General features: G+C 43.5%; 1 protein-coding gene across 1 annotated transcript in view; it reads left to right on the forward strand.

The window, feature by feature from the left end:
* Positions 1-12733, forward strand: part of kiaa0930 — an 81185-nt gene that overhangs the window by 14851 nt on the left and 53601 nt on the right. Inside the window, exon 2 of the mRNA XM_063216810.1 lies at positions 10247-10401. Coding sequence (XP_063072880.1) covers positions 10247-10401 — 155 coding nt within the window. The remainder of the gene's footprint in view (positions 1-10246; positions 10402-12733) is intronic.

The following is a 12733-nucleotide window of genomic DNA, read 5'->3' on the forward strand; positions in this document are numbered from 1 at the left end:
TCCAGACAGGCCTCTCTACGCCCCCTTGTCTCGTCTCATCACACCAGCTCCCTCTATCCCTCTCTCCTTGTATCTGTCCATCTATCCCTCCATCCACACAGCCCTCTCTAGCCTCCTTGTCTACTCCCCCTCCCTATCCCTCCATCTCTCTGTCGCTACATCCATCCATCCATCCATCCTTCCATCCATCTACACAGCCCTCTCTAACCTCCCTGTCTACCCCCCTCCTCTCCCTCTATCCCTCTATAGCTCCATCCATCCATCCATCCTTCCATCCATCTACACAGCCCTCTCTAGCCTCCCTGTATCATGCCCTCCTCTCCCTCTATCCCTCTATAGCTCCATCCATCCATCCATCCTTCCATCCATCTACACAGCCCTCTCTAACCCCCCTTTATCATGCACTCCTCTCCCTCTATCCCTATAGCTACATCCATCCATCCATCCTTCCATCCATCTACACAGCCCTCTCTAACCTCCCTGTCTAATCCATGCATCCGTCCATTCACATATACAACTCTCTCCATCCCCTCCCCTTCGTCTATCGCTCTCTCGCTTCATCCATCCCTCTCTTCACCCCTTCTCTCCTCTGTCCATCTGAACGTCTATTGCTACTGTCCATCCCTCGTCTATTGCTGCTACCATCCCTCCATCCACCTACACAGCCCTCTTTAGCCTCCCTGTCTTATCCCCTCCCCATCCTCTGTTCCTCTATCACTCCGTCTATACCTCAATCAACTACACAACTAACCTGCCTGTCTCATCCCCTGCCCTTTTCGCCCCTCCCTCTATTCCCCTCTCGCTCCATCCATCCATCTCTCCATCATCAACGTGTACACAGCCCTCCCCTCATCCATTTTTTTCTTCAATCCATCTATACCCCCCTAAACCCACCCCCACCCCGTCCAAGCCCTTCCGCCTCACCCCAACCCACCCCACCCCACCCCCATGTCTGAGCCTTCTCTGTGCGTGTGTGTCTTGTGTCCGCCTCGTTACACTGTGTTTACCCATGCGCTAGAAAACAATGCCCAATGTCCCTCTGTACTCTCTGCCATCATGTGCCGAAGAGGAGGCGGAGGAGGAGAGACGAGGAGAAGGAGGAGAGGGCGTGTCTGGTGTCATACACCATCTCTTTGTTCTGCTTCCCCCTTCCCTTCCCAGCCTTTCCCTGTGACGTACATGCAACGTTTCTCTGTGTGTGCGCGTGTGTGCGCGTGTGTGCGTGTACACTGCTACATGTGGTAGTTTTTGGTGTGTGTGTGTGTGTATTTCGATGGGGAGGGGTGAGATATGGAGCTTAAATATTTGATGATCTCTGGCTAGCTGTTCCAGCCGTGGCCTTGATCTCCCTGTTTAATTCATTGCCCCGTCTGTGGTCAACCAGACCCTACGGAACGAACCGGAAAGAAAGACGGGGTATCTCCCTCTCTATATTTGTTCATGTCATTGTTTTGTTTTGTTGATTTTTTGTTTTTGTTTTTGTTTTTCTTTGTTGTTGTACGAGAGGAATGTGTGTGTATGAAATCATTAACAAATGTGTTTGTGGGTGGGTCGTTGACGTTTAAGGCCGTAACACACTTAAAGGAGGAAGCATATTCCAATTCCTGAAAAAATGGGTAGAACATTTTGAAAAAAATAGAAAAAAATGGGGATGTCAGTGGTCCGTGGAATTTCGCCTAATTTTTTACATTTTTGGGAAAATGTGTCCTGCGGTGTGACATCATTGGTATGACATTTCTGTAAGATGCAATAAAATGATTAATATTCTGCACAAACATATCCCCAATGCTCTTTCTGCTATTGTTCCTTTAACCCCCACCACACACACACACTACTACCCACCCGCAGCCCCACCCCCACCCACACACGCCTATGCATCGTATAGGCAGACAACTGTGATTTCACTGCATGGTTTTACTGTATTACTTCTAATAATTGTGTGAATGTGACAAATAAATCTCCTGGTATCCTTATATCCTTGCATGATACATGAAAAACAAGTAAGGATTGAGTAACACATTGCATAAGCATGTCACACCACAGGACATGAAGTCACACCACAGGAAATTCACTGTATTGTGGCCATTTTAATCCTTTTGTATTCGTGACTGACCTCCGAGCTCATGCTAACTAGATAATGATATTGTGTTTAACCTTAATATGTGTTTTCACTCATAAAACACTTTTTTTCCTTCCATAAGAGCAGCCACACCACGGGACGCCATAAATGAACCTAAGCATTGTGTGACAGAAACATTGCAATATGTAGATATACTGTATTAAGAGGTTAATAGTCACCTTAAACTTCCACAAAAGTGTGCAAGGGTAACCCAAATTGTCGGAACCGATAGTGCTCAGCAGTGCTGTCGGAACTGGTGTGTGGAGGCCCTTATAGTGCTGCGCCAGTTTTGAGATTGTGTGAAGAGATACGTTGGTTTTCCTTTGAAGGTATTATCATTTGAATGTCTGGGTACATTTTTGCATATTATCCATAACACATGCATACCAAGCTTGTTCAGGATTAAATAAACGTAATAGAAATAGATTGATGTGGAATGGATGTGCAGGAGCTTGGTTGTTTTGAATGGTAATCTTGGAAACATCCAATGCACCCGTTCGAGTCGAGAGGCAGGTGTGCAAAAGCACTGTATCGTGAACTCTTTCAAAAGGCTGTTTTCCTTCTCAAGTTCTTGTTAAAAATAGAGATATGCGAGTGCAAGGGTCTACTAAGTGACAAGCAACAGTTTTTTTGACTCTTCAAAGTCAGATCTTCTCCTTTCACCTTCAGTGAGTCTGCTACTCTCTCTCTCTCTCTCTCTCTCTCTCTCTCTCTCTCTCTCAGTCTCTTTCTTTCTCTTTCCCCCTGATCTGTTTCTTTTTCCGGTGCCTGTGTAGCACTCCTGAACTCTGCAGAGGAGTCACTCTACCTCTTTTGCTCTTCTTTATCTCATGCTCTCTCTCTCTCTCCTCTCTCTTCTCCTTCTTCTTCTCCTCTTTTTATGGAGCACATGCTCAATACCTGCTCAATACTTGCTCTGTTTCTCTCTCTCTCTCTCTCTCTCTCTCTCTCTCTCTCTCTCTCTCTCTCTCTCTCTCTCTCCTCTCTCTCTCTCTCTCATCTTTCTCCTGTGATGCTGATTTTCATCTAGTTGTCTGGTCCTCTGAGGTCTCTGTGACTCACACAGGCTAAAGGGAGAGCCCATCTCTCCTCCTCTTCCCCTCATCTCATCCTCTCATCTTCCTGCATGATCTCCTCTTTTTTCATTCTCATTCTCATTTTATCATTCTCCTCTCTTCTCTTCCTCTCATCATGTACACCCACCTATGCCTGTGTCAGGGACAGATGCACTCGTTTCCTCTCACTGCCACTCACACTGCCGCATATTCACAGTCACAGAGGCCGTTAAGAGGCTTAACCAGGGAAGGCTTTTAGAGGAGAGGACTCCCAGACACCGTAGTCTAGTCTGCTCTCTTGGTGGTCCTATTGTAGCGGATGCCATGTGGAACAGACCCTTCCACACTGTGCCCCCATAGACATCATATAGAACAGTATTCTACATGATGTCTATGTGTGCCCCAGTCAGACATGTAGTGCTTCCTGCTGTACGCATGAAGACAGGCTCAGGCAGGAAAGCTGACAGGGGCGAGGGGAACAAAGGGGTCGGTTGTCCCTGACCCAGGGAGAGAGGGGGCCCAGAGCTGGGTGCTCAGAGTCATTACATTGTGTTTATTGCTCATCACAATGTATTGGGTGGGCTTGGCCAAAGGTACAGGAGCATTCGTACAGCTGTTTTTAGTAGTGTACAGTATACAGTGTACATCACTACGTCTGGACTTGTGTTTAATTGTTTTCCTTTTTTTCCAAGGGATATCCATAAATATTGCATTTCAAAATAAGATCGCATGCACACACACACACACGCACGCACGCACGCACGCACGCACGCACGCACGCACGCACGCACGCACGCACGCACACACACACACACACACAGACACACACACACACACACACAAAGACACACACACAGACACACACAGAGTCTTAGGGTCAGAAATTAAAAGTCTAATGATGCTAGCAACCTCACTGAACCGACTGATCCTAATCAGCACCAGTGTCCAACCAGGCAGATCAGGTAATTAGTCAAATGGTCCATGTAAACAGTGCAGACAAAAAAGAACTGCACGGCATGGCACCACTTGGACTTTCGGAAGCCATGTTTTTGTGCATATATTTGCCAAAGGGGGTGTGGAATAAGAGACACATTTACCTACAACAGTTAAGAAAGACTATCGATTATCTCATTCAGCTGCTGCACACGCACACAGACACACAAACACATGCTCAGTCAATTACATATGGTGCTTGAGTACAGAAGAGCATAGACACCACGTGCGCACGCACACCCCTCCTTTCAGAGAGAGGGCTCATAAAAGCTAATGGTGTGTGTGTGCGTGTGCGCGTGTGTGTGGCTCAGTGATTCATCATGTGGTCAGCCACAAAAGCAGGGATTGTTAAGAGGGGGGAAATTAAAGACGCGGCTGGGGCTTTTCATTTTGAGCCACCCTATGCCGATGTATGTCTGTCTGATTTAATGAACACCCTTTCAGTGGTGTCGATGATGGAGGAGAGTCGTATTTGAGACTTGGGAAATATTGGCCTGACTTGTGTCTCTCTGTTGCCTTTACTGAAGCTTGTCTTCAGCCCTTATTCACTATGTCTCGCAGTCTTTACTGATGCCTGTCTCTTTTGGTTTTCCTCATGGGTTTAGTATCTTCTTGCTACGACCAAAGATTTTCAATATGGTAACCCAGATATAGCTTACGTGTCATCACCAGTGCAATAAAGTGGGGTCAATCACGTCTCCTAAATGGGTGTGATTTTTGCGTTGAACTCCATTCATTTTGAAACCCCGGCAGTGTCCTAAAGGGGCATGGCAGCCATATACTAAAGCAGCTTGATTCTGTAAGGAACTGATGAACCGCAGAACTCTGATGAAAAGTTAACGGACATCTAAGATACCCAGCCAATTACCCCATCCCGCATCGCTACCTGCCCCATCTTATCCCATAATTATTTTATTCCTGCCTGAACATCCCCCCCCCCCGAATCAAAACCCATCATAGAACTGATTGACACACTCACAGAATCCTAGAAGTCGCATGAGAGAGAAGGAAACAAGATTCATGTGCACACGCACAAATGCACGTTCACACACATTAGAGACCAGGGGTGGAGTGGAAGGACTTTTCCCACAGGGATAATTTTCCCCTTGGCGGCCCTTTTTACACCCCCCCCCCCAAAAAAAAAACCCAACGCGAACAACATGGTTCCCTAACCAAAAAGACAAAAACCAGCAGAAATCTGCAGTCGTACTACATGTGGACATTAGTGTTGTCAAAATATCAACCTGAAGTGGAGAATTGTAGCCTACACCTTGATGAAATACACAGCCATCATCACAGTCCAAAGCATTCACCATAGAACGTTGCAGGTTAGGCTACATCACGCTACTGTTCCATGAAAATGTGCACTCCACTGTCATTTTGACAGTTTGTAGGCCTATTGAAATATCGTTTAAGGAAGACAGGATGAGCACGGGCACAAAGTTTTGAGTATGGGGATTTTTAGAAGAGTAGGCTATAGCTTACAAAAAGTCTGTCTACATTGTGCAATAAACCCACCATGCAGCAACTAAGCCAAACCTAGGCTACTTCAAAGCACAAACATAAGTCAACAAAATGAATAACCAAACGGTGTAGGCCTACCTTAAAACGCTGTCTTCGTCGCAGCAAATGTCTTTGTTTCTTGCAATTACTCCACTTTAATACACAGTTTACACACCCAGCACTGCTCACATCAGAATCTTGTGTGGTAATTATTTTGTTCCATTTTTTCAGAAATTATATATAGGCTACATCCTAAATGTGCCACATATAAATATATGTATGATAATAAAATTATTTCGACTATAAGGAGATATACCTGTAGTTCTAACAAATCAATGCCATCAAAACCAACCCACTGCTACTTAGCTGCAGTTCAATTCCTTACCACTTGGTGGAGTCTGTTCGTAACCCAAGTCAATAACCACAGAACAAGTCAATCTGGACTGGCAGACTGTAAACTGTAACAGTCATGTGGAAATCGGAAAATAAATCATACCTTATTAATATTTCCATCCCTTGGTAACCGATGTAAATATCACAGGTTCTTCAAATACTGAAAACGAAACTGTGTTACTAATATCTAGTAAACCTCCGCGATCTACGGTGTATGAAAATTATCAGTAGAGAAGGGGTGTGGCCAATTTACTGTTTGACACAGTCACTGAGTTATTGCCGTCTGGTAAACGGTATATATACTGGCAAGTCAAGGACAATCAGATATTAAGAGGTGGGAAGTAGTACATTAGCCCTGTAACAGAGACATATGAATCTTTAGGGCCGGCTGAGAACATAATGTGGCCGCTATATTACACTTCACGGCCGCGGCCCACCGGGACAAGTCCCCGATCTCCCGATGGCCATTCTGCGCCTGATAGAGACCATCATATGAGGAAACATGACACATTCATTCCAGGGGCCTTGATGCCACAATATTAATGTCATTTTTGCTGGTTTACCGAAACATTTAATTTAGGGGTGTACCTAAGTAATTATCGATATGTATCGATACTACAGCCGACAGTCGAATCGAATCGTATCATATTGTGGGGCATTCTTAAGTATCGAAAATAATAGAATTGCTGGCCCCTGCCGAATTCCCTGGCTCCATAGTATAATAGAAGTGGAACAGTAACTGGAAAATCAAAACGAATCGTAACGTATCACTGCCTTAATCGATATCGAATCATATCATCATGGAGGCTGAATTGAATTACTAAACTATTTTCTTGGCAATATCTACATATATCAGCACAATAAAGTAGCTTATCATGGAAGTGACCTGTTATCAAAGTTTTATTGTGAAAGTTATTAGTTTGTGTTGTATTCAGAAGTAGATGAGAGTAGTCACACTTTGTGTATCTGTTGTCTTCTTGAGTTCAGTGCTGGCACTGCACCGTGCCACTCATTGTGGCTGTCTATAGATCAATGGACATCACTGAGACCCAAGAGTGACCCCATATCTCTATCTCTCTCTCTCTCTCTCTCTCTCTCTCTCTCTCTCTCTCTCTCTCTCTGGCTTGCAGGAACTCTTTTGCTCCCTCTCTCTCTTTTTATTTACTGTATTCCACTCGTTCTCCCTCAGTCCTTGTCTCTCAATCTGTCTGCATTCCCCATCTTTCTTCCTTGCTGCCTTTCTCTCTCACACACATGCAATGTTTTTTGCTGGCTCGCTCGCTTTCACTCACACACACACACACACGCAGGCACGCACACATATACTCACACTCACACAACACCACATTGACTGACTACTGGCCAGAGATTTAACTCATTTCCAGAGGTCATTTTATTCTTTGCAGTTGGGTGCATAGCCGGCAGCAGAACTGGGCTGCCTTCGCTGGCTGTTCCCCAGAAGCATATTAGGGCCAGTACACTACTGCAGAGATTTTCAAAGTGGGGACCGGGGACCCCTGGAGGGGCGGGAGGTGGTACTAGGAGGACCAAAGCACTGTGGCAGGAAAAGTATAGCAAAAAAGAAATAGTTATTAAGTGATTTTACTTTGTATAAGTAATAAAAAAATATATTTTTTTGTTGCTTTATTTTAAGTGCTCCGGTTTTGTACTGTTAAGTCTGCTTGGTGAACAACTCCTTTGGCAGACTGAGCTGTCTGTGTTTCTCAGGAATGGTCATCGATGGTCGCTAGACATTAAGTTAGATGGCATGAAGGCAAATGGTTTACATGTGACTGAATTATGTGGTGGTAGGTCAGCGTATCGTGAACATCAGTCAGGGTACTCAGAAGCAGCATATGTGTTAGTGGAGCGTTGAACAATACCTGTACTGTATGTCGGGAGACGGTGTGCGTGTGCGTGTGCGTTTGCGTGCGTGTGTGCGTATGTGTGTGTATGTGTCTGTGTGTGTATGTGTCTGTGTGTGTATGTGTCTGTGTGTCTGTCTCTGTGTGTCTGTCTCTGTGTGTGTGTCTGTGTATGTGTCTGTGTGTGTATGTGTATGTGTCTGTGTGTGTATGTGTATGTGTCTGTGCGTGTATGTGTCTGTGTGTGTGTGTGTCTCTGTGTGTCTGTCTCTGTGTGTCTGTCTCTTCGCTTGTCTGTGTGTGTGTGTCTGTCTGTCTGCCCATTCTGTCTGTCTATCTGTCTGTCTGTGTTCTGTTGTTTGTTACTTGTTGGTGGTGTGTCTCTTACACTTTATGTATGCCTTCATGTCTCTTACACTGTGTGTATGCCTTCGTTTGCCTTCATGTGTATGTGTGTGTGTTTCCTTATATCTACAATATGTGGTATCAGTTAAGTGTGTGAGTGGTTCGCATATGTTTGCGAGTTTGTGTTTTTTGTGACAAGTTGACACAGCGGAGGGGGAGGAAGCCAAAAGGTCTCTGCAGCTTGCTGTAGACGGTTTCATTGTGGATTCATCATAAACCTACAGCAGCCCGTCGCCTCGGCTACAGCTGACAGAACGCACCAGACATCAGGGCATCCCATAATAGCTCAGGAGATGTCTGTTGACCCGGGTGCATGCCTTGCCAACAAAGAAAGCATCCCTATACATTTTATTTTGAGTACAAAGGGAAACACATACTCCTCGCTTCTAGTGACAATTTGTGTCAACCAGAGTAGGACCAGACATTAAGCTTAATAAAAGGCAAGAAAATCTTTTTAGTTATTACTTATTTATTTTCAGTGCATCTTATTTATTTTCAGTTTTGACAAAGCGTCTTCATCAGAGTCCATCTGGACACTCTGTTGTAACATTAGTCCAATGCACTGAAAATAACAAGAAATTACTAAAAAAGACATCCGTGTGGCACCAGATTTTCTTCTCTTTTATATAGTTTATTCTGACTTTGTGTCTCAGCACAGCACTGGCAGTTGCTTTCATCAAACAGCTCCAACAGCTTCAATGTCGAGCGATGAGGGTCATGATGAGTGCATGTTTGCTCTACCAAAATGAGATTTTGACTTGTGAATAAATCAAAATCCATCCATAAATCCATCCATCCATTTGAACAGAGGGACAGTAATGTCGATGCTGCTTGTCAAATCTGTCATACGTGGTCCACTTGCTTGTGTAGGAACATGTCATGCTGTGTAAACACTGATCAAAACTATTTTTACAATAAAATAGTGGAAAAAGCAGTATATCCTTTGCGCTCCGTGTGATTCAATTCAAGTAAAGGAGGATCACTGGCACAAAGATGCAAGACTAATGTTTCGACATCATTTGCCATGTCGACACATTAGTCGTGTACCTTTTATACATGTATTGTGCTATTCTGATACTGTTAAACATTGTGGAATATTGTGTTAGGCCGTCTATTGTGTAACTAAGGCAGATTCTGAGTTCCCTAAAGGCAGCTGAGTGGTGTGTTATAGTAGGGGCTCTCCATCACTGCTGCCCAGCGGAGTTCCACCTCAGGATTCTAGCAGATCAGGCCAGACAGACACCTGGCGCTCGGCAACACTGTTACCTGGCAACCAGACAGAGAATGCCAGCGTGATTGGCTTAGGGGCTCCCATCGCTTTTATTGTGTTGGTAAAGTGCAGCAGACACGTATAAAAAAGCGTGTTATCTGTTGCCCTTTAAGTATTGTAATAGTATTTATTAATTTGTTTTGTTTGCTGGCAGCGCGAGTTGTTCTGTGTTTCATTTCATTTCATTTCAGACATTTCTGTATTTATTTTGTCATTATCCTTTTTAAATGCATCATCATCATCATCTGTGACTCACTGATATCTGGATATATTTACTTACCATGTCGTTAATCAAAGTAATTGTAAAAATGTACTGTATATTCACAAAACAGAAAATTTAAATATCACTGACAAATGAAAAATATATTTTATTTGTAGCACAGTAGTGTTGTCAATACATCATGGAGATGAATACATTTATAAAATGAGTACATTTATAAATGTGTAACTAGATGTGTTTGATTTGAGATTACTTAGATTATTTATTTTCATTTGTAGAACATGCAGCAACATTTTGTGAGCTCAATCTCTCTCTCTCTCTCTCTCTCTCTCTCTCTCACTCACTCTCATTCACACACAAACACTCCCTCCTCCCTCTCTATCTTTCCTTCCATCTTTCTCTCCTTTCTCTTCTTCCCTTCAGGGTGTTTCAAGGACGACCGCATCGTCTTCTGGACATGGATGTTCTCCACCTACTTCATGGAGAAGTGGTCAGTTGTCCCGGGCCAGGACGACATGCTCTTCTACGTCCGCAGGAAGCTCTCCTACGTCAACCCAGACAACACGGAAGGCAAGAAGGTACTGTTACCTGCACGCCAACATGGATGACCTTTTTGAATCCAGACGTTTATGTTTTTTTTCACCACTTTTGTGTTTATTAGAGTCCCAAATCCTCACCATGTCCATGCAGTATTGAGTAGTATATTACTGTTATTTTTGTCGACCCAGACAGCACGGAAGGCAAGAGGGCCAGTTGGCCACAGCGGCACCCGGGAGAGGGCGGCACTATTGTGAAACTTCCTCACCCAAGACAAAGTTGCAAAAATCACCAATTAGCGCTATTAACAAGTTATTTACCACGCTATAGCAATTATAAAATGTTATTGTAGCCGTTTTTCACCAATTTTAGGAGGGGGGGGGGTGTCAAGGGTGGTGGGGACGCGGTTTGGGGCGGATCACAGGAGGGGCGTTGCCCAGGGCGCCAGTCATTGTATGATGGCCACACCAACATGGATAGCTTTTTTTTTTGCCATTTTTTGTGATTTTTAGAGTCCAAAATCCTCACCATGTCCATTCAGTATAGAGACACATTTTTTTTTGCCCGACCCCTTGCAGCGGGTTTGGCCAGGTGTTGCAGTGATCCTGTCTGTCTGTTTATCTTTCTGCCGGTCTGTCCATCCGCAGAGTGTGTGTGCCGTCTTCAGGGGGAACTGTCTACACAGTACATGCACACATCACATCACATGTATCTACGTATTCGCCTTGTGACGTTAAAAAAGTAGCCCTAGGTGTTGGCCATTGAGTCAGGCTACCATCACTGCTTGCAATTTTTATATAATTGGAACAGAAAAGGTACGAGTGGTACAGAAAATGAGTGGGTAAAAAAAACATGTGACACTGTAAGGTAGTCACAAAACTGCTTTCATTGGAAAAGCAATGTTCGAAGTAATTTCTGCCCACTGTACTGTACAATGCACGTGTGCGTGTGCGTGTGCGTGTGCGTGTGCGTGTGCGTGTGTGCGTGTGTGTGTGTGTGTGTGCATGAATGTGTTATCTCTGTTCAGGAATCTGCCTTCATTTCTTGGTCAGGGGTCCCTCATACAACACAATATGAGACAATAGGAGACTATACAGGAGAATAGGAGAATAGGAGAATATACATAATATTATACATAAAATCACAGATTATACATCACATCATACAGTATCAGTATCAATCATGCCACATACAGTACAAATATTTACTGAACTTAATAACTAACATCAATGCTCCTGTAGTGGATAGGGATGGGATATTTTGGTGAAAACACTATTCAGAAATCAATGACAACTTTTCAAGTTACTGGAAAATCACTAACAGAGCTGCAGGCAACACTCGCTCTGATGGCAAGGGCATTGCAGGCACACTGAAGTAAGTGCTGCTCGCTAAGTAGGCCAGCTTCATTTGAAAAGATTTTGCACTAAAACTCATTGTTATTTTAAAAAGTACGTAAGTCAGGCCCATACAGAATTTGTACTAGGGGTTTGCATTTTTATGACTGGATTTTCCAGGCAGTCTCCTCAAACTGCCTAGCATGAGTTTAAGTGATATGGTTAAAATGGGATTTGAAATTATCATTTGAAAATCAAAAGTGTATTCGACTGTTCGAAAATCATGACCCATCCCTAGTAGTGGGATGGGATGTTACCAACTGCTTTAGTAGGGTTGGAAAGGGGGGTCCACGCGCACCCCCGGCTATTTTATGGCACCTGATTTTTTTTGTATCTTTAAAGTGTGTAATTTCAGAATTTGACACCAAGCTGAAAAAATGTCCCATGTCCTTCATTTTTAACCATTTAATGCACCTGACAGGAACAATTGAATATTGAAACAATGATATAGAATAGGTCATTACTATTGAAGTAAACTACATACAGAGACAAATCAACACATTTGCCATACAATGTTGACCTGAGGATTAATTAAGTTGGTGTTTTTGATGTTTGACAACATTTAAACAGCATATATGGTCATAAACAGAATAAAATGACCCAAAATATGTAGACAGTCAACTATCTTTTCTTTCTTTCGAGTTGTATTGTCTTTTTGCCCACCACCTACTCATCCTTTACCCCTAGTCTCTATTTTTAACCCTTTAATGCGTCTGACTGGAACCGGGCAGATTGAAAGAAGGATACAGAATGGGTCATAACTTTTGAATTAATGCAGAGACAAATTAACACATTTTGCTATTCAATACTGACCTGAAGAATAAAATTAAGTTGTTGATTTGACTTTTGACAACATTTAAACTTATACATTATATAAAAACGACATGTGGGTTGACTTTGGAAGTAAACAACAAACAGAGAAAAGGTAACCTATTTTCCTTCACAATACTGGCCCAAGGAATGATGAAGCACTTGTGAA

This window comes from Engraulis encrasicolus, chromosome 15 (genome assembly GCF_034702125.1).
Source record: "Engraulis encrasicolus isolate BLACKSEA-1 chromosome 15, IST_EnEncr_1.0, whole genome shotgun sequence".
Lineage (NCBI taxonomy): Eukaryota > Metazoa > Chordata > Actinopteri > Clupeiformes > Engraulidae > Engraulis > Engraulis encrasicolus.